At 43.1% G+C, this 23399-nt stretch overlaps 1 protein-coding gene across 2 annotated transcripts; it reads right to left on the bottom strand.

The window, feature by feature from the left end:
• Window positions 1-1260: 1260 nt before the first annotated feature.
• RDH12 (retinol dehydrogenase 12) lies at window positions 1261-9736 on the bottom strand. Of its 2 annotated transcripts, none has more exons than XM_010976606.3 (7): window positions 9501-9736; window positions 7937-8055; window positions 7302-7457; window positions 6539-6643; window positions 5493-5702; window positions 3739-3928; window positions 1261-2082 (listed from the first exon to the last, which is right to left on the bottom strand). In XM_010976606.3, exons 1-7 carry the CDS (start codon window positions 9569-9571, stop codon window positions 1980-1982), a joined length of 954 nt encoding a protein of 317 aa, XP_010974908.1. In that variant the 5' UTR covers window positions 9572-9736; the 3' UTR covers window positions 1261-1979. The 2 variants fall into 2 exon arrangements, with proteins under 2 accessions (XP_010974908.1, XP_031309770.1); XM_031453910.2 differs by lacking the exon at window positions 1261-2082 and adding an exon at window positions 2270-2366.
• Window positions 9737-23399: the final 13663 nt, after the last annotated feature.

Genomic DNA, 23399 nt, shown 5'->3' with positions numbered 1-23399 from the left:
GGGCAGGCTCTGGAATCAGACTCCTGGGCCCAGTCTAGCACTTAACAGCTGTGTGAACTTCGGCAAGCTGTTTAACTTCTCTGTGTCTCCTCAGTAAAATGTGAAGATGACAATAGGACCTACCCCAGAGGGTTCTTGTGAAGATAGTTAATCTTAATTAATGCAAGGGCTTTATGTAAACTACTGCTCTTCCCCACGGAGTGGGGTAGGCGGGATGGACCCCAGGTCCAGGATTGGGCAGCGATTAGCTTAAGCCAATTAACATAGTTCATTCCCTAGTCCTAGAGATTGGTTCAGGAGGGAGCCCAGGCTGAGGAGGCACAAGCAGGCTTGCTGTGGCTTCTGGAGAGAAAACTTCCTCTTTTCAGAAGGACAATTTCTCTTTCCCAGATTGGAGCAAACCAACAGTAAAAAGACACTTGTGAGACAACCGGGGAACTTAAATTCCAAGTATTAGATGATATTCAGGAATTATTAATGTTGCTAGGAGTGATCATGATATTGTGGTTTTGTAAAAAACAACGGTTCTTAGATACTCACATTAAAGTATATATGGGTGAATGTGATGTGTGGAGTGTGCTTTAAAATATCCTACCCAACCCTCCCCCTAAAAAAATGTCATGAGGGAAATAGTGAAACAAGATGGACAAAATGTTAACACTGTTGAAGCTGGTAGGTACATGGGGATTCGTGATACTATTTGTCTGACTTTCTTCTATTTGAAAATTGTCATAGTAAAAAGTTTTGTTTTAAGTCTATGATGGAAGGAAAGAGCGGTTTTGTCACCATATGCTCTGTGGAAGCTTTTGAACTGGAAGCAATGAGATGACTTTTTGGGTCAATTGGCTAAAGGATTTGGCACTCTTCTGTGCCTCTTCTTGGTGACCTTCAGCACTTAAGGCAAGAAGCAGAGGAGACCAGGGAGGTCAAAAGAGAGAAGAGCTGTGATTTAGGTAGAGGGTTTATCAGAGCTTAGTTTTCCTGCATCTGTGTATCAAATTAAGCGAAGTCCTCTACTGCCTCTAGCTTTAATCTGTAGTGAAGCTCAGCACCTGTGTAACGTAAATCACTCCTATCACTTCTTAGATAATAAAATGTGAAAGCTGGGAGAAACTTGAGAAAATACCCAGCTGAACCATCTTCTTTTGCATCCAGATGTTATAAGAAGGTTATGCGTAGGTGGGCAGGGTGAGATACTTCTCACTAAACTTTGTTTCATTTCTCCTGTGCCACCCTGAAAAAATCCATAAGGCAATAAAATGAATGTGCAGTCTTTATTTTTTCTAAAAATTAAAATGAGGGAACACTTTAGAAGAAGAAAACATCTGCATGATTGAAAAGGGGAAGGTCTAAACTCATACAATGTTATATGTCAATTATATCCCAGAAATGCTGAAAAATTTTTTTTTAATTTTTAGAAACGTACTGGAAAAAGAAAACAGGAAGGTCCAGCTTCACGCAGTGGCTCCAGGATGCTCAGAGGAAGGAAGCAAAGTTGGCCAAGGTGAAGCCAAGATTTTCCTGAGTTGGTCCAGATTCCAGACTAATATTTCAAAGAGGAAAGAGATCAGTCAAGAGTTGGAGTCTACAGTCCCTGGAACATCAATGCTCCGGTCACCTCAGCCTAGCATGCTGGCTGGCGTTTCTGGTATTGATGAGGAAATGGACCCAATTTCCCAGGTTATTCTGCCATCCCTGTACCCAGCCTGGCATCTGCCCAGTCCTCTGTCCCGAAAGGGTGGCTGACTCTGCAAGTATTGGAGAAGGCCTTGTTGGTGTGAACATCTCATGCCATGAGTCAGTCTCACAAGAGGGCTGGGTGTGTGAAGGTTTCCAGAAGGGTCAGGAGAATCAGAGCAGGGCAGGATTCGCAACAGCAGCCAGCCAGGAGGTCAGTCCTTCGCGGCGGGCCCTCTCCTCGGGCTGCTTTCCCTGTGGCGTGGACTGTGCTTGACGCAGCTGCGGCTCCTTCACCAGCTCTACTCCCACTGGATTCCCAGAAGCTCACAGCTGACAGTCCACAAGCGCTCAGACGTTTTGTTGTTTCTGGCCTTGGGGGACATACAAGTCCTCCTGCAGTCACTGGAGGGCAGGGAAAGAGGGTGAGCATGCAGAAGTCAAAAAGGACAGTCTGGAAAAGTTTATGGCCTCTTCCTCAGAATCTAGTTCTAAATGGATAAAATACATTGGATGAGAAGAAATTGAAATCCAGTTTTAAAATATTAAAAAAAAACAAACATGTGGTATAGTAAGACACAGCTTTCTTTATTAACATGTTTTATAACAAGAACTAGCACTGGATCTGATCATCACCAAATTTCAGGGTACTGGCGAGCGGGAGTGACATTCTGCTGTATCTGCAACAACTGCAATGTGACATGAAATTATAGTTTTATTGACGACAAAGTCACAGGCATCACTACTACCCCTGCGTTTCACTGCCTACATTCATAATCGAAGAATATGCCAAATTTCAGACGGAGTTAGTGAAATTAAAGAAGTTATCTTCCCATTCAAGTTCACAGACCCCCTTGAATTCCATCCACAGACCCACTTATGCCCTATGAACCCTTGACTAAGCACCCCTGTTTTGTTTTTAGGGGGAGCTGGGGGCTTGAGATTGGACAGATGAGGAGAAGGGGGCAGAATACAGGGCTGACAGTGTTTTTCTTTAAGTAGAAAATTTTTTCTAATTATAAAAGTCCTGTACAGCATTTGGAAAATGCAGTACTGATAAAGAAGAAAAGCCTATTATTTAATTGCTTTTCCTTACACATTTTTTTTTTTGCTTTGTGTGTGTGTGTGTGTGTGTGTGTGTGTGTGTGTGTGTGTATAGAGAGAGAGAGAGATGAAGTCTTTCTCTATTTCTTTTATACAAAACTGACATCATACTGTACCTAGTTTGGGGAGGATAGCCTTCTCTTGTTAAAAAAGTACATTTTAACTGTACAAGTAATAAATAAATATATGATCTTTAAAACTGATCTTTCAATTATAAATATCTAGAGGTTAAAATCCTCCTTCACACCCCAAACACTTTGTAAGAGCTCAAGCAACATTAGCTATTATCATTTATCCATTCCCCTATTGCTGGACGCTGAGGTTATTTCCAATGCTTTGCTTAATAAAGGGTGTACCAATGAACAGCCTTGAACAAAGTGGGACAGAAGAGCAGACTGGGCTGGATCAAGTCGTGGAAGGGGAAGATTTAATCCTAGGGCTTCCCTTTCTTCCCAAACTGGCCATTAAGTTTGTGATAAATCGCAACACTGAAATGTCTATTTTTGTATTCCAATCTTGGCAGCCCTGAGAGACAGAGTTCACACTTGGGGAGAGGAGATTTTGCCCCAAAGCTTTGTGCTAAGTGGTATTAAAGAATACATGAAGGACGTCAGCCAAAAGCTTCAAGGAACAGAAGAAGGCTCCAGAGGCCGGCTAATGTTCTTTCCAGGGCCAACCAACGGGGACAGTCTTCTCTAACAGCTCTCAGAAAGCTACAAAGCTTACTCGGAAATGTAGCTTACGGGCTTAAAAGAGAACCATAAAACCAACTCTTGCCGTGTTTCAACTGTAAGTTTCATTAGAAAAGTAACAACATTTGGTTTACAGGCCCAACCTGCCCCCGAATTCCACCATCAGGCACAAGCTCGGCCACTGGGGGCAGCAGAGCCCCGGGATGCCTGCCCTCGCCACGCACGCGCACGCGGGTGGCGGGGGCAGCACGCCGCCTGCACGCACCTGAAGTACTTGCCGCTCAGGGGCTCCAGGCCCTCAGCCAGGGCGCAGTGCAGGCTGGTCTGGGCCCCCTCCCGCGCCGACTTAAGGAACGGGGAGAAGAGCTGCCAGAGCAGACACAGCAGGAAGGAGTGGCGGACCAGCTCGGAGCGGACGACGCCCGGGTGCACCGCATAGGTGGTGACCCCAGTGCCTAGGGCGGAGAGGGCACAGTTAGACCAGAGACACGCTCCGAGCCCGGGGAAACCGCTCACCTCCTGCAGCAAAATGCACAAGGGGGAAGAAGGGACTCGGGTTATGGATCGCCGGTGTTCAGAAGGTGCCACTTCTAGCCACGTGGAATCTCACTGGTAATGCACTGATCTCTTCCGGAAAGAGGTATCCCCTTCTCAGCCTCCTGTGCTCCACAAGGAATGCGTGGTTGAAGGTCCTTCTATTCTATTTCAATGTCACCTTTACTCTGTGGCTTAAATGGTTTCTTTGGAATTTCTGTTGGAGGTGTTTGAGGGTAACCATCTGGTTAGAAGGTAGGCGGCTAGGGTCTTGTTTTGAACTGCATTTGCTGGACAAGCACATGTTATGAGGTGTAGATTGAGGGGTGTTGATGGAAATGATGCGGGTTAACATGCCCCCAGGATACCCTGCTGCCTCCACTGTTTTCAGTACTTATTATGTGAAAGAGCTGTGCTACATGCTTTATGTGTTATCTTATTTGACTCTCAAAGAGGTTCATGAGGTAGGTAAAGTAAGAAGCCCGTTTACAGCTGAGGAAACATTTCTAAGCACATACAGGTTAAGTAAATTGTCGAAGTCTGCAACCCAGCAGGTTGCAGCACCAAGGTCTGAACCCTGATTTAGAGTAAAGAGCGTGGACTTCTGAGTTAGGCTGTCTGGATTTGAATCCTGGCTCAGCTAAGAATTAATGTGTCTTGCTTGGGCAAATTTCTTAATATATCTATGCCTATTTCTTCCTTTGTAGGGAAGGGGATAATAATAGCACCTACCTCTTTCTGTATTCTGCTAGTAAATGCCATTTTTCCAAACTCTGGCTTATTCACAAATTGTCCTCCAGATTCACAGATGTCAAAGCCAGCAGCTCAGTGAAAACTCCAGGGGAGCACAGAAGCATTAGGATTAAGAGTGGCCTCACCTCATCTTACAGCGGAGGGGATGAAGTCAAGGGAGGGTAAAGGGACACGTTGGTGTACACACACGGCTACTACATGGTAGAGCCAGAGCTCAGCCCTACGTGTCTGAAATCCAGCCCCAGCTCCCTGACTCCAGGCAGTGAGCAGCAGCTCTGTAGCTCAGCTCACCGTGTAAACCTCAGCAAATGGCATACAGAGGGAAGCACCTTGAATTAAACCAAAGCACCCACATTCTAGTCCTCACTCTTTCACTTGTTGTATAATCTTGGGCTGGCCACTTCTTTGGACCTCAGTTGGGACCCATAAAATAGTAAAAACAATATCTACTCTGCTTGTTGCAAGAGACGGTTGTAAAAAATCAGATGAGATGTAGATATAAGATGCGACAAAACATGAGGTTTATAGATTCCTGTTCCATTTTAAGCTTCCCAAGGGCAAGGCAAAAACCCTGTTTTTATTTCATTTATGACCTCATTTTCCTTAGTGCACAGAGCCATTGCTGGAATGTGCATGTTTGACATCCTGACTTCAGAAGTTTTTGTGAACCTTTGATCTGGACTGCAGGCCCTGCTTTTGCTGTCTCACCCTTGGCCCTTTCTCCAGACTTACCTTGGAGTCTCTTGGCCAGCTCACGAGTAAAGAGCACATTGGCCAGCTTGCTGTGGCAGTAAGCAAAACCCCGGTTGTAGTACTTCTCACCCTGGAGGTCGTGGAAGCGAATCTTGCCAGCGTGGTGGACCACTGATGACAAGTTGACCACTCGTGCAGGAGCGGACTTCTTCAGCTGCTCCAGGAGCAAGTGAGTGAGAAGGAAGTGGCCTGTGAGGAGAGCCAGCAGGGGAGACTGGAGAGTGGAATGGCAGCTCGTGTTCAGGGGATGGGAGCTGAAGACAGGACTTCAGCATTAGCTCATCATCTTCTGGATGTGAGCATTTTGATGCCATGAGTAATGTAGTGCTAATGGTCAGTCGGTTTGAGTGAATGGAATCCTCAGGGCAAGGACCAGAGCTAGAATGCAGGTAAGGCAATATAGACTTACTCTGTACTTATGTGTACCTCTGCCCTTACCCCAGCTGGGAGCAACTGCTGGCTTCCGACATCCCCCTCTGGCCATGATCACACAACTGTAGGCATGTACACAAGGAAGGATGGAACAGTCAGGGAAAATAACATTTGCCTCAGATTGGAGAACGTACTCCATGACCTACTCACTAGAGCCATCACCTTGAACTCTGAACCCCAGCCTCTCTCATACCTCAAATCCTCAAGGTCTGCCTCCTCCATGGACCAACCCTTGACTTACTTGGCCTTCAGTTACAGATGTGACCGCCTCCAGCCAAACGCAGACTCCTGCACCCCCCACACCGGCCCTGCTTGGCAGGCCTTACACTACCACGGTCCCAATCAAGGATGACATTCTTCTTTCTGGCTGATATCTCCCAAGTTTGGGGAGTTCTTAATGGTATGAGTAGGAGGACCTCTCTTTTTTTCTTGATTAGGAGATGGATCGTGAACCCAACATTAATATCTCCATTGGAATCTTGGTCTCCGTGAGGACTGGTGGAGATTCTCAGCAGTGGTACAGGGTCACCACCCTACAGAGAACATGATGGTGTGTGTATGCCTCACTTTTCAGTCACTCAAAGATAACTTACCCAGGTGGTTGACTCCCAGGTGGGTTTCAAAGCCATCAGCTGTCTTGGAATATGGACACATCATCACTCCTGCATTGTTGATCAGAATGTGGAGCTGCTTTTCCTCTAAAGAGCACAACCAAGGAGACCCTGTGGTCAGCAAGGAGTCTGCTAGTTGCTTGTCTTTGTCCTGAGTATTTGTTCCTTGCCTTTGGCCCTATCTCAGTGATGTTCAGTAACCACTGTCATTGGGTTGCTGATATCTTCTTGGACACCATTCATTCATTCATTCATTCATTCAAAAAATGTGGACTCAGTACTGACTCAGACAGGCTGGGCACTGGGCATACAGTGGTAAAGCCAGGTAGACGTGGTCCCTGCCCCCCATGGATTTCATAGTCCTTGGTAGAAGATGGTCATTTTCTAAGAGGCAGAAGAACTTTGGCAGCAGCACAACCTCCTCTGGTGCCTGTGGCCACAGAAGGTGGACTCTCGGCTGTAAGAAGAATGTGGCATCAGGTCCACACCTTGATGCCAAGGAGTAAGCCTAGACAGCCGATGCCTCCAGCATTCCCACTGCTGCAGCAAAAAAGATGATAAGGATCCTGCCCAGCCTGTCCACCCGCCATCCCTGTACCAGTTCCCTGCCCTGCTGGTTCAGGTGGCAGAACCTGTTCTGTGAGATCCAAGATGGTACTGATGCCTGGGTCAGAGATGGGCCAGGCTGGAGCAGCCACTCCCACACCCAGCTTCCTGCCTTCCTGGCTACCCACCAGGGTCTTACCTGCCAGAAAGCCCTCAGCAAAGGCTCGGATGGATTTGGTATCAGATAGGTCCAGTTTCCGCACCAGCACCTGGGAGTTCTTTGTATCGGCTCGGATTTCACTGGCAGCAGACTCCCCCTTCAGAACATCTCGGCAGGCAATGTATACTCGGGCTCCTGGGGCCAAAACAGAGAGCAACGTGTTCAGATCCTAGGCTGAAGGAGAGTCTAGGAAGTGGGCTCAGGGCTGGTGGACAGAGCATTCCCCAGCCATCCCTGAAGCAGTGAGTGGCTGTATTGCCACTTCAGGATTCTCTTTGCTCTCAGCTTAACCCCAGCCTGGGAACCCTGGTTTTTTACACCCTGATATTTAATGTGCCTTAGTATCTCCTTTTAGAATAACTGAACTGACCAATATTGTATCCAGACATCATTGTTATCCTTACTTTATATAATAGGGAAGGAGCAAGACGGAAGGAAGTTTTGTTTAAGGCCACAGACTAAAGTGGTATCACAGCTGGACTTGAATCCCAGGTTCTCTGAGTTCCTGACCAGAGTCTCCAAGCCCAGGAGGAAACACGAGGAAATGGGGGTAGAGGCTCCCAGTGAGAAAGGCAGGAGGTGCTGCCCTGTGGACATGGAAGTGAAGGACTTGCCTCTGCGAGCGAGCTCTCTGGCCGTCTCCTTGCCGATGCCCGTGTTGGCGCCAGTGATCACCACCACCTTCCCAGGAAGCTGCACGTTTGTTCTGCAAACCCCGCCAGCAAAGAACTTCCTATATGCAAGGGAAACAAAACATTTATGCGCCATCCTTTCCAGTCCCGGACTGAGATACATAAAATCCACCCAGCCTCAAAGAGGGATTTCTTTCCAATGCCGTCAAGAAGCCTAAAGAAGCTAATCTTCAGGGGACAACGTCTTCCCAGTGGGCAAGGCAGTCTCCTACTTATCAGCTCAGGTGGGAAAGTCATGTGCCCGGAAGCTATAAATGATCATCTGGGCAAACAGAATAAGTGCTCTTGAGCCAGGGCTAATGGAGACCTTCCTTGTTAGATAACAAAGATACCGCTGTTACCTCTAGAGGTTCCCTGAGGTCAGCTTCTTCCTCTGCACTAAAAACATGAAGGGGATGAGCATCACTGGAATCAGTGGTCCTGAGCTCTAGCTCTTCAATGAGCATCAATGGTGAGCCACTGATGAACAGCGTCTATCCAGGGGTCCCTCACAGCTATGGCTCTTGGGCTGCCTCTCCAGTTTCAGAGAGCCAGAAGCTTTCTGCCATCCTGCTAGAGATTTCATTCTAGCCACCAGCGCACAGAGAGAAAACCTCCCTTGTTCAGACCCCTGTGCAGAGTGCATCCTTTTACAGAGTTGACTTGACAAGTTGCCAAAACCAGGATGGGACGAGGGTGGTGGGCAAAACCAGCAGTACCTGAGCATCATCAAACTGCCAAGCACTAGGCTAGGTGCTTTCTACAGGGAATTTATTTTAATTTTCTCAACCATTCTGTTATTTTCCCCACGTTACAGAGGAGAAAGCTGAGGCTCAAAGAAGTTCAAGTCACTTGCTAATGGTGAAAAACTGGAATTTGTACCCAGGTATCTATGACAGGACCTACACAACACTCTGTCCCTAATATGTCCATTTAACCTTCTTTATCACCAGCAATTTAAAAATTCTCTACTCAGAACACACATTTCTTTGACATCTCCAGAAATGCCACAGCAAACGAGCCATCCCAAAAAGTTAGTGGAGGGTGGTCTCAAAGGGAAGAGGGTTTGTTTCCTTCCCTAAATACCTGGTACTTAACAATGAGTCCCTCGGCAATGACCACCTGTGATAATGCAGCAGGGCCACCTTGACTAGGGACAGAGAAGAAAGGGAGATCTTCAGAGGAACCCAAGGGAATAGAGTGAAAGAGCAAGAACTCCCACCTAAGTTGTCTGTCAAGCTACTTAATAAAGCCATCCGCTCAGCCTTCTACTAGCATCAGACTTCAAACCAGCCCCTCCTCTCCCAGCCCCAGGTGCTTCCTTCTCATTTTCCGCCAAGGTATACATAACGACCTCCTTCCTCCCTGTTCTGCCCTGACTTTCTCTCCCTTGTCCTCCATCCCTTTCTCTTCTTTCAGCAGCTGAGAACTCATCTACTTACAAGCTCCGTGGCTCCCAATCCAAGGCTTTGTAAACTATTGAATGAGTTACTGAATTAAGACAAACCTGATGGTTGGAGCTGTCAAATACAGGAAAGAAAGGAAGGAGGTGAGCAGTCCCAAGATAAGCAGCATCATTTTAACTTCTTTAGTTGCTGCTCCTTTAGCAAAAGCAACTTCGACTCCAACTCTTGCTCAGGGTTCTCTTGGTCTGGCTCCAACTCTTGGCTGTTTCTCGCTGCTTCTCTCTCTCCTGGGTGCTCAGCAACAGCCTGGCTCTAAGCGTAGCCCAGAATCCTATTTAAATCCGAGAGCTGTCAGAGCACAGCCTGCTGGGAGATGTAGTCCTGGGGGTGGAGGACACAGGAAAGAGCAGAACCTCACACTTACTGCCAGAGAAAGAGGCAAAATGGAGAACTGCCCCCTAACTTTCCCACCCTCACTTATTTTCTCTCATCAAGGAAATGTGTTCTCTTAACTGCTCCCACCTCCACTCCTGCAAAATAGAATATTTTTAACTTTAGCAACAGACCCCATGATATTTGAAATACAAGTGTGGTTAAAATAGAAAGACAAGGAAGAAACCCCCAGAAGAATAGTAAGAGAAGTCAGGAGAGTGGTTTCCCTTGGTTAGGAAGGGGTAGAGACTGGGGTGAGGTGTGTTGGGATCTCCTGAGGGGCTAGTAGTGTTCTGTTCTTTGAGGTGGGAGCTGTTAACACAGGTGTGCTCACTTTGTGAAAATTCATTTGATTTGTGCACTTGACTGTGTTTTGTGTTCTGTTTCAAGAAAGTTAATACACCCAGGTACGTGCCAAAGAGAAGGTAGAGTGTTTCAGTGCATGGGCTCTAGAGTGGGTTCCTGGTTCAAATCCCAGCTGATCTATTTGCAAGCTCTGTGGCCTTGAGCAAGTCACTAAACCTCTCTGTTACTCAATTCCCTCACACAGTGAGCATGAAAAAAAATACACCTACCTTTTTAAGTATTAACTTAATTAAATAGGTTAAAAATGTGAGACAGACACTAGCACATAGTAGGCACTGTATTAAGAGTTGACTGTTATGATTAGCTGTACTGATTCCTGTCTCCCTTGTTTCCCACTTGCTTTACTCAAAGGTTTGGTGTAGAAAAAGGAGAGGTAATGAATGACAGTGATGTTTTTGTTGAATGCTATTAAAGATGAGGAAAAACACAAGAAACAAACCTAGCAGAAACTCCCAGAGCCCTCTGGAGGTGTGTGAGGGGATGGGAGGAGGATATGTAGGTCCACAGCTTCTGCTCACTGAGCATTCTTCTCCTGGACAGGACCCTGAGAGTCACGCCCCAGATCTGAGAGCCTCAAAGAAGACTCGAGTGATGAAAGAAGATTCCTGTGGCAGGTAGGTGCACACTCCCTCCTTCGTTGACTCATCCATCCATTTAAAATGCACTTACTGAGCACTTCTGGTGTCATTCCTGCCCATTGCAAATCAGAAGAACCTGACAAAAAGAACAAGGAGTAGTAGGTGATTCTCAGGGGAAATCTGCCTTGACTCCCAGGTTGCCTCTCCCATCTCTCTTGCTTCTTCTGCTAGGGCTCCAGTTCACTGCAGCAATGTCAGCTGCAGAGACTACAAAGTCCAGAAGCCCCTGAGATCTTGCTGCTGATGCTCCCCAGTGCCTGCCTCCTAAAAGTTGATGTCTGCTGGGCCAACATGGTCTTGCTGACAGATGGAATCCTTTTTCCCAATACCCTGTGACACTGGGTCTGCAACACCTCATAGATTGCATGTGAAAACAAGATCTGGTGATGTTTTCTTAGAGTCCTCCATACCCCATGTAATCAGGGCTGAGGTCAGCCAGTGAAACAGATACAATGCCATATCACATGAGAGAAAGTACATTTAATAACCTCAAATCTGAGTACCTTTGTACAAAAGTCTTGTAGGCTCCCCATTGCAACTGAATCAAATTTCAAGATCCCGAGCACTTGAGGAGATGATACTCAATTTAGCTTCAGTTTGTCTGGGAGGCAGAGAGCCCTAAAGAACAGCATGCAGTGCTCTGGAGCAGCATAGAGAAGATATTAGAAAGAATATAAGGTATCTAGTATTATGGAAACACACAAATAGTTTGCTCAAAATATATGTTAAATATAATCCAAAGACCACCATCAGGTCATCGATTAACAGCTACCAAATGTTAAAGTACATTACAAAGCTATAATAATTTAAATAATGTGGTACAGGCAGGTGAATAATCAGACAAATCAATAGAACAGAATGGAAAGCCAAGAAAGACCCAAATACATATGGAAATTCAGATACGATTTTTAAAAGACCACCATTTCAAATCAGTGGGGGGACAGAGGGGAGCTGGATTCTTTAATAAAGCATTATAATACCTAGGTATCCAGTTGGAAAAAAGTAAACTGGATCCAAAATTTCAAATAGATCAAAGATATAAATACAAAAAGTGAAACCACTAAAGTTTTAAGAAAAACTATTGGACAAATTTTTAAATGATTTTAGAGCATTAAAACCTTTCGAATAAGATAGGGAAACACATGTATTACAGACAAGAGTTAAATTTATTTAGTATATAAAGAACTCTTACAAGTCACTAAGAAAAAGAATAAACAACCCCATGGAAGTAACAGTTTACGGAAAAGAAAATACAAGTGGTTCTTCAACATCACTCATAATAAGAGAGAGAAATTAAAATTATACTGGGAACCACTTTCATTTATCAAATTGGCAAAGATCAAAAAGATTATAACATAGTCCACTGGCGAGAGTGTGAAGAAGCAATGATGTCCTGCTAGTGGGAGAGCTGGCTGTCACAGTCTCCAGAGAGAAGCGTAATAACATCGAATTACACAAACCCCATCCCCTTTGACCTACACATTCCACTTCCTGGTTTTTCTAAGGTTGTCACTGCAGTACTATGTGTAATAGCTAAAGTCTGGAAACTTTCTAAATGTCCATCAGTAGTGCAGCCATACAGTGGACACTATACAGCTGTAATAAAGAATACTTTTTTTTAACATAGGGATCTGGAACAATCTTTGAAAATATTAGGTGAAAAAGCAAGGAGCAGAGCAGTGTTTATAATATGCTACCATTTGTTTTAAAAATGGAAGGAATATATGCCCATATATTTGTTTGATACGTATAGACTATCTCAGAAAAGATAATAAGAAATGGACAACAGTGGTTGCTTCTCGCAGGACAAGGGGACAGGAATAGAAGGCGTTTCACTGAATGTACCCTTTTGTATCTTATGAACTTATAATCTATGGCTTACTAAAATTAAATTAAAGTTTTGAGCAAAATGACCCAGATCACTTTGAAAAAACTTTTATTTTTATTAAATTGTTTTTGTTAAATTAACCATTGCAGTATTACTAAACAAAGCTACTTCTCAAACTGGTATTGAGACATTCTTAAATGCGTGTTGCAGTATAAGCAAAACAATCATCTTGACCTGCTTCATCATTGCAGTTGACACCAAAAGGACCACGGACCAATCTGATAACTGCTTTTTAGAGACTTCAATCTTATATGTGATAGAGAGAAAGAGATAAAAACATTAGGGGAACCAGTGAGGGAACAGACCTGAAATTCATCTGTGAGGAAGCATTTATCACCTGCAACACCATTGAGAAGGGCTCTCTTCCTGACGCTGGTAAATCACAGGTCAGAAGGTAATACCATCCTTGGAGGGTGTGCTATGAAGAGATCATGTGATACGAAGCTGGAAAGCTGCTCCATGATTTGACCTTTGGTCCGAATTCAAATTGGGTCATACTGCACTGGCCACCTGGTTATCCTTGCCCTGGTTACTCTTAAAAGGAGCCTCTTCGAGTAGGGGGAAGAACTATAAATCTCTCTTTGCTCCCTCCCTTCACTGAGTCTTAAAATCACAGATTCTGGAAGCTAGGCAGACAAGATCTGGTCTTCCTACCACAAACTGCCCCCAACCTCCCTAAAAGGGCTTATGCAGCACCACATAGATACTTCTACTTCCAGACAAGAGGAACCTGCTGCCTCTTCCCATGTCCCCACCCCAGACTTCACCAAAATGGAAGCATATTTTTTATATTTGTTTTACCCAATAATAGTGATTATTCCTTTTTCTTGAAAAGGTGAAATAAACCTTTATCTTTCCTCAAGTATGTGACATCTATTGATTTTTCCCCCTATCAGTCAGTGGCCCTATCTACAGCAGGTACTATTAACATTGGGAGCTAGATAATTCTTGTAAGGGGTGGTCCTGTACGTTGGAGGATGCTTAGCAGCACCCCTGGCCTCTGTCTTCCCCCTGTGACAACCAAAACATCTCCAGACATTGCCAACCGTCCACTGGGGGCCAAAACTACCCCATTTAAGAACCACTGCCGTCCAGGATGATAGAACTTCAGTGTGTGTATTATTGCAAAGGATTAGAGCACAGTAATGTTTTGCTTTGTATTCCACGCCTTTGATTCAGCCGGAGTTTAACTAAGCTAACCTGCCTACTGCCCCCAGTCAGTTATTAGTACCTTTTCAAGGCTTAGGGATGCAGTCCATGTCCTAACCCTTTTGCCTTTTGCCAGCTTAATTCTGTCTGCTTAACTTTCTGGGGTGATGAGAATATTCTTCTACATCTTGAGAGGGTTTGGGTTCTGTGAGTGCATTTGTCAAAACTCAGTATATACACACTTAAGATTTGTACATTTCACTATATGCAAAACTTATATCAAAAGAAAACACCTGTAGACAAATATTGAACTCTAGCTGATTATATACATCTGAAGTTTTTAAAGGGGAAATGTATTCATATCTACAATTTACTTTGAAATGCATCAATAAAATAAGGTGGATGATGGATAGACAGAAGGCATTTTATTGTACCCGTTTTATTTTTGTGATAAAACAAGTATAGTAAAATGCTAATGTATAATCTAGGTGATGGACATGGTTGTTTCCTATAAAATTCTTCAACTTTTATGAATGTTCACATTTTTTCACGTTATAATGTGGGAAACACACCTCTTGTCATGGAGAATCAAGAAACATAACATTTCAGAATGAAAAGTTGGAATACTTTGCCATATTACTCTTTTTTTTTTAACCTTCTGATCAAGGAAATTTTCTTCAGCAGAAAAAATTCTTGATTGCCTTTAAGGTCCAACTTAAATACCGTCTTTTCCCTGAAGCTTTCACCTGCCCTAATCTTTATCCCCTGCTCTTGCTCGCATACACTGTGTTTCCCTCTCCCTTAAGGCAGCCATAATAGTTTGGACTGTAGCTTTATTAGGCAAATTCTTGTCTCTGCAACTCAGGGACAGACCTCAGCCTGCATTTTTAGGTGTCTAGCACCTAGAACCAAGGTTTACATGAAGCAGCAGTGCAATAAGTAGCGGTGACTATGGTTGAATTTACAGCAAATCTCGCTCTGGTTATGAAATTTTACAATATTTTAGTTTAATTCTTTGCTGCTTTGTGAGTACTGCAAAGATTTGGTTCTAATAGAAGTGAATTGTGAGTCATCCCTGTAGAGGATAATTAGAAAATGAATACCCTGGCCACTGGAGACTGAAATGAGATGTGATGTAGAAAAGAAGCTAAGGGGTCTTTGCAATTAAATCTCAGGGATTTTTTTTTCTTTTGAATAAAAGAGGACCCAACAGCTCAGGCCTTAGACCTGCTCTGTGATGAGTTCCTCAAGGAGGAACGGGCACAGCTGTCCAGAGCCTCTGCCCACTTGAGTGCCCCAGCCATCAGTGAGAGTCATGGCCACTGAACACCTGGATGAGAACAGATACAGAAAATAAGTGCCTTCCACACTACTTAAAAATGCTTAACTATGTTCAATTTGGGGTAAACCAAAGAATATAGAGAACAATATAAATATAATATCACCCCCTTCCATCATTTCCTTCTTCCTTGTTTTCTTGAGGCATAATTAACAAAACTGTAAGATTTTATTACAACATGATGACTTATTAACTCTCTTCTTTAGGGAGCTTTATTTTTGATCCTTTTTGACTGGTCACCAAAACCCCTAAATTCCTTTATCTTGTCATGCGAGGCAGTTTAGTTATTCCTTTATTAAACTGTCTCCTTTGGGCACCTGTCCCCATTCTAAAGGTGTTATAAACATATTGTCCCAAGCCAAGAAAATTATCACCTCTAAGAGAAACTATGTTTTCCAGCTTTTAAATGTCTTTTCATCCTACTTCTTACCCAGAGTAAATAGTAATAAAACAAAATTTGTACCACTTTGTAAACATGATGCATAGCAAGAGGCAGGAGAGCATGAGATTTAAGCCCACAGGCTGTGGGGCAGAATTCCTGGGTTCAAAATCCTGGCTTAATTCAACAATACAGAGATAATTAACCCCATTAAAAATGGGCAAAGGGTCAGAGTAGACATTTCTCCAAGGAAATGTTCCCCAAAATAAAACGGCCAATAAGCACATGGGAAGACACTGAGCATCATTAGTCATCAGAGAAACGCAAATCAAAACCTCAAAGAGATACCATTTCATACCTACTTGGATGACTAAAATAAAAGATGATAACAAGTTTTGGCAAGGATGCAGAGAAATTGGCAGCTTACACTGCTGATAGGAATGTACAATAGCGTCTTTGGAAAACAGTCTGGTAGTTCCTCAAAAGGTTAAACATAGTATTAACATATGATCTAGCAATTTCATTCCTAGGTACATCTCCAAAATAAATGAAAACATATATCTACACAGAGACTTGTACACAAATGTTTATGGCAGCATCAATCATAATGGCCAAAAAGTGGAAACAACCCAAATTGTGCATCAGCTGATGAATGGATAAAAAAATATGATATATCCATACAATAAAATATTACTCAGACATAAAAAGAAATAAAACACTAATATGTATGATAATGTGGATGAATCTTTAAAACATTATGCTAAGTGAAGAAGCCAGACACAAAAGGCCATATGTTGTACGATTCCATTTTTATGAAATCTCTAAAGGCAGATCCATAGAGAGAGAAAATAGATTAGTGATTGGCGGTAGCTGGGGAGAGAGGGGAGATAGGGAGGGAGTGGCAAAGGGTATGAAGTTTCTTTTGCAGGTGATGAAAATGTTATGAAATTAGATAGTGGTAATGATTGTACAGCCTTGTGAATATAATAAAAGCCATTGAACTGTATACTTTAAAAGGATGAATTTTGTAGTATGTCTATTATATCTCAACGAAAAATTAATTAATTGACATTAAACATTTTAAAAACAATGCCCAATGTGAGCACATATTTTGAATGATAACAAGTTCAGTAATTTCATAGAAATACCCAAAGAATAATTTCACCTGTAAAATACCCTCCTAGGTTCCTAGCAAAAGCACAGTTGTGGCAGTTGAAAGATGGCATACATTCTCTCGGTCTCTTGACTATGGAGAGGTAGGTCTATGTGCTCCGTCTCCTCCCTTTGAATCCCTGCGGGCTCTGTGTGACTGCTATGTGACCTCTTTGGCCAACTGACTACACAGAAGTGACACTGGGCCAGTTTCCAGGCCCAGACATTAAGAGACTTTCTATCTCTTAAATGTCACTCCTTGAGTCCTGTCATTGTGGAAGAAGTTAAACAAGCATGCTGAAAAGACCATGGAGAGGCCCTGAAACTATATGGAGAGGGATAGTGGTCCAGCTGAGTTTAGCGTCTGGCTATCCCTCTTGAGATTCAAGACCTGTGAGGGGAAGCCTTCTTGGTCCCTCCATACCAACCAGGACATCATCGGAATTACGCCACGGAGTAATCCCTGTCAACTCCACATCGAGGGCAAGAATCACCTACCTGAACCTTGCCTGAATTCCTTCAGAACCCACAAAACATGAACATTATAAAAACAAATGCTATTTAATCCCTGTGTGTGGGTGGATTGCTATATAACCATAGAAAACTCAATCACTTCAGAGAACTGTCTTCAAGAACTGTTGCTAAGCCTCTACTTGCAAAATAATTCCCTTAAGCAATAGAAAGGAATAGATAGCCCTACTAATGAAATCTCCTATCTGTGGATTTAACTTTTAAATGAAAGCTTGGAAGAGATAAAGAAAATGATATGTCCTAGATCAGTTCTGTCCTGAACCCAGCATGTTGACTGGGTCATGTGAAGCTTCATTCATCTCCAAACACTGATTGAGCACGTTAATGGAGCAAATTAATGAGTGTGCATGTTAATTAGACAACTTTGTTGTTAACCATTCATTTGTGCTGGTACCAACCCACCCAGAAGCACAGTTTTCTCTAACAGTACCCATGAGATTGGGTATAGGCATAAAGAAGGATGGTGTCACTCACCAAGTTCAAGGCACACATGGAAAAAGATGAGGACATGCAAAGGAGAGATCTGGCAGGTAGCTGGAAATATAGGTCTGGAGCAGGAGAAATTGGTTTATTGAGCATTATAATTTACTTTGGAAGACAGCAGCTGGGCATAAATCCAATTATCTCACTCCACCTAAAACCTTTCACTGGCTTGATTTCAGGAATGAAGTTCTAACTCTAGCTTGGCACACAATGCCCTTCATGATCTGAATGTTGCTTTGTCTGATCTTACCTACCATCCCTCACCCATACCCAGCCTTCAATCTAGATGCATCCACTAGAACACTATGAGCACCATGTGCATACCATGTGCCTTCAAACCCATGCCTGGTATGCTTTGATCACCCCTCCAACCCATCTACTGGCTAACAAGGTTCAATTGCCCCTCCTCCTGGCCTCTTGACTATCCCTTTTCTTCATCATGTGGAGTTTTGTTTGCCTCCCCTAGGGGTGCTCCATTTCAGTACTCTCAAATGCCCTGTGTGTTTATACAATAGCCCTTATCACAGTGTATCAACACTGACAGTTTTCTTGGCTGTTGAAAGAACAAACATAGCCCACTGCACACAGGATTAGTGTGTGACCATTCCCAAACATAAACCCACTCGTCTTCTCCCTGACCCAAGCCTACAATCCACTCCCTCCCAAACTTCTTATTGGAATTTCCTTTACATGAATAATGAACAGCCCTACAGCTTCAGCCTTTGTATCCCTAATGTCACCTTCACTTCCTGGCCTCAACTGAAAACCAGCTTTGTCCTGAGGACACCTCTTGGCCTGCAATGTCTGAAGTGGAGGCTGCTTATTCTCCTGCACCCCACATGCCTCAGCTTCCATGGGGAGGGTTTCCCTGTCCTCTCCATATCCCACTCCTGCTTCCAGACCTTCACTCCTACCTGACATGAAACACCTGCTCCTTAAAAACTCAAGTCATGAGGCTGCTCCTCTCTGTTCCTGTCCTGGATTTACTTCCCTCCCATGTCTCTCCTTTCACAGATGACTTTGGGACCTGGTTCTCAGCCTTCTCATCCCAGCATTGCCATCATCCCGGTGACTTCATTATCTTCATAGGTGAGCCAGCAACTCCCTGGACCCTAATGCCCTTGACCTCTTCATAACCAGAAATCCTCTCCTCCGCCTCATCCCTGTCCCTGTCTTTCAGCACTTGGGAACATCCACCTCTAAAGTCCTACATTTTGGACCGCCCATCCTCCCACAGCATCTCCTATTTATCTAGCTCTCTTGTGACATGAATCCCAACACAGCAGTTTTTGAACCCCAGGAGAATATCCAGACCACTATAAGCCCCTGCTGTCATCACTTCCTTTTTTATCAACTGAGATTTCATACTCATCACTTCAGTCATTCTCTTACCAATATCCTCAGCCTCATGACCCCTTGTCTTTCTGCCATAAGAGCCTGAAAAACCCCAACTCTGGATGAACTCTTGCATCTTGTCCTCTTTGTGCAGCTGGCTGATGAGAGGTGCTAGAGAAAAATCACATCGCCTTGCATATTGATCCCATTTTAAATACATAGCCACCAACATCACCCAGGGCCTCCAATAAAATTGTCAATCTTTTTTTATCTCCCTAATTTCCACCAACCTAATTTCCACAATGATTATTTCAAACCTTCACTAGCTCTCTTAAATTTCTTGCATCAACATTAGCATATATCCTGACCTCATAAAGCACACACACATACACACACACATGCACACAAATAGGGGTCATCAGAAGGAATATTCTCCAATATTCTGCTAGCAAATTTAGAAGTCTGTTTGAATTCGTGTTCATCATATCTTCCTTTCCTCCTAAAATGAGTTTCTCTCTAGTCCATCCTCTCCTGCTTTCTCAGGGACCTTACTCTGTCATTTATCTCTTATCTCCCCTTTATCTTCAACTGTTTCCTCTGTGCTCTTTAAACATTTTCCTACTATCCCTGACATTGAACTGTCTTCTATTCCCAGCTTGAAAAAGTCAGCTACACTTTCTTACTTTCCACTCACCCTGCAGCCTCCTCCAGTCAGGCATCTGTCCACCACTTCCCTGAAGCTGTTCTCCACAATGTCGCCAATGACTGATGATGCTGAATCTAGTGGACACGTCTCAGTTCTTATATTGCCTGACCTCTCAGTAGCATGGCACACTTGATCAGCACCTACTTCTATTTTTCACAGCTTTATTGAGGTATAATTGATATGAAATAATCTGCACATGTTAAGAGTATACAGTTTGATGAGTTTTGCCATTAGTATACACTCATCACAATCTACTAGCACCGTCAAGGCAACGAACATGTCCATAACCCTCCAAAGTTTCCTTATTCCCCATGGCAAACCCCCCCATCCCTCTCCACACACTCCTACCCCCAGGAAGCCACTGGTCTGCTTTCTATCATCACTATCTGTAATCTACAGTTTGCATTTTCTAAGATTTTTATATAAATGGAATCATTTTAGTCTGGTTTCTTTTACTCAACATCATTACTTAAAGATTCATTCAGGCTGTTGAGTGCATTAGAAGTCTATTCCTTCTTACTGCTGAGTAATATTCATTGTGTGGCTATATTGCAATTTATTTATCCATTCAGTTGTTAATGGACACTTGGGTTGTTACCTATTTTTTATTGTAGCACAGAAAGCTTCCATGATCATTCACATACAAGTCTTTGTATAAATAAACTTCTATTTCTCTTGGGAAATTACTTGAGAGTCATATGATAGATATATGTTTAACATATATTTAACTTTTTGAGAAATTGCCAAACTGCTTTCCAAGGTACTTACATTCTTAAAAGCAGTGTATGAGACTTCCAGTTGCTCTACGTTCTCATCAATACTTGAGATGGTCAGCCTTTTTTATTTTAGCCATTATAATAAGTATATAGTGGCATTTTATTGTGGTTTTAATTTGTATTTCCCTAGGGACTAATGATACTGAACATTAAAAAAAAGTATTCATTTGCCATCTGCATATCTTCTTTGTTGAAGTATCTGTTAAATCACTTGATCATTTAAAAAATTGAGTTGTTTTCTTAATCTTGAGTTTGACAAGTTTTAAAATATATATTCTGACTACAAATCCTTTAACAGACATGTGATTTGCAAATATTTTCTCCCAGTCTTTCTCAGTATTTATTTTTCAAAGAACAGACGTTTTTAATTTTGATGAAGTCTAACTTATCAATTTGTTCTTCTATGTTTGATACTTTTGGTGTTGAAACTACTTCTTTAAATGCCTTTATTATGCATTGATTATACCACATTCTTTGGGTTTCTTCTGGTGCCAGTTATCAATTTATTGACTCTCAGCTCCAATTCATCCTTTTTGCCTGATCAATGAAGGTGGAAATAGACTCTAAATATTTTCTTCTTTGGCTTCTGGCACGATGTTAAGCTTTGTCAATAGATAGTACCGGAGAGACACTGCAGGAGAAAGGGGGTTTGTCCTGGTTCTGGTGCGCTGGCTCTGCAGGCTTCTGCAGCATGCTTGGCTTCTGCAGTGCCAGGCTCCTGTGGTCCATACAGCTTCTCCAGTGCCCAGCTCCATTAGCATTCTCCCAGCAGTCTTCTAGCAGAGTGCCTCCAGTGAGACACCTTCCTGTGGACAGCTTTCCATGGCACCATGGATTTCCAGTGAATTCCACTGGTGCAGCACCATAGCAACTTCTCTGCCATTCAGTGTGCTATACCTGTCCCTCTCCAGAGGGTCTGGGCCTCAATCTGGGAGTGGAAGAGATCTCTTCCTGGAGCTCTGCCTCAGCCCCAAGTAGTGGCTATTATATATCACAGTGTGTTGTATTATTTACATTATATCTGCTACTAAAATTTAAATTGTATCTATTATATTTTTATTTTATCCTCTTTAGATTTCTTTACTTCTTAATAGCCCGCATGTTGGAAAACCATGACCCACAGGCCAAATCTAGCCCACTGCCTGCTTGTGTAAAAAAAGTTTTATTGGAACACAGCCATGCTTGTTCATTTACATACTGTCTATGGCTCCTTTCATGCTACAACAGCAGTGTTGAGTAATTGCAACAGAGACCATAGGGCTCCCAAAGCCTAAAATATTTATTTTTCTTTACAGGAATAGTTTAATCACCCCTATACTAGCCAGTTCTTCATTATTCCAATCCCCTGTTACGGTTAATAATTTTTCATATTAAAATTTCCCTGTTCAAATTACTGTGTGGTTTCTCTAACCTGCTTGGACCTAGTCTAATACATCTCCAACCTCTCTGTCCTCTCTTCACAGTCCATTTTCAGGCTTACCTGCCCCTACCTGTCCCATAATGTGAGTGCTCCTCAAGGCTCTCCCTTCTACTTTCTGTAACAGCCTCTCTAAGTGACTCATCTTCTCACCCGTCTTCAGTTATCAGGTTTGTGGAATTAACTAAAGAAACCTCAGGTAAAACTGGAGTCAGGATTGGCCTACAGGGAGAGCTCTCACGCCCAGTCATGTGTCATCAATTACCCCAAACTGGAAGAGATGTTTGCCTACATCTCCTACAGGAGGGTGTTCACTAAGCAGCAGGAAGAAGAAAACTGTCCACAGCAGACAGTCCAGCCCATCAGAGCCAATTCACAGTGATCAGTTGTTTAAGGTGGTCCCCAACAGGCCATAAACTCTGAGATGGCAGAGGTAATTTCTGCCTGGCTCCTTGCTGGACCTCAGCACAGTGCCTAGTAAGTTATAGGAATACCATAAACATTTGTCCAAAAAATAAGTGAATGAATAAGGAACAAAACCTGTGAATGGCTTTTAATACAGGTGTAAAACTCTACTCAAGTATCAAGTAACTCAATAATAAGCATGTGACAAAATCCGATGATTAGATAATCTAATGTTTAATCAGTAGAAATTTGTATTGTGTGAATGAAATCCCCTCCTTTCCAATTGCTATAAAATATATTGGTTCAAATTGAGATTGAGATCTGTGTCTTTCATTCAAATGGAAATGAATATCCAGAAGAACAGAACACATTACTGTGTGCAGTCAGGAATCACAGATAGATATTTTGTTAAAATATTCCCCACCCGCACCCCCTGGAAACCAGATATAGGTCTCAGATGGCAGAGCTGGAAGGGGTGACTGACCAGGGAATCTGCTTGTTCCCAGAGAATTTCCATGGCCTTAATTCAAGACAGGATTAAATACTTTAATGAGTAGGCAAAACGAACTGTGCTAATCTGAGAAATTCATTGCTACCCTGGGAGTTAATATAACTAACCCAAGTCATCAAGAAAACTATATTCTATTATCAGTTAACACTCAAACACTAAGAATTATGCTAGTTATCATTATAATTCAAAATAGATAGAATGAAGTGACTCTCCTGATAATGTCCTCAGGGACCAATTGCTTCCGTTCCTTTGGGGGAAGGAATTCCTAAAGAGGAAGGATTCCCCCCTCCCCTCCAACTGTCAGACTCCAACCGCTCCTCTCCTGGGTAATCAGCCGTAGAATATTTCTCTGACGCCAATATTTGACCTCCAGGAGAAACTATGCGGTAACCGCCTAATCATGATTGGGGAAAACTGAACCAGGGTCTGGACTTGGGCACCGGGAGAGAAAGGACTTGGGAGATTTCACGGTGGCCAGAAGGGCTGTGAGAGA

Source organism: Camelus dromedarius, chromosome 5 (genome assembly GCF_036321535.1).
Source record: "Camelus dromedarius isolate mCamDro1 chromosome 5, mCamDro1.pat, whole genome shotgun sequence".
In the NCBI taxonomy this organism is placed as follows: Eukaryota; Metazoa; Chordata; class Mammalia; order Artiodactyla; family Camelidae; genus Camelus; species Camelus dromedarius.
This window is presented reverse-complemented; position numbering and strand designations above follow the sequence as displayed.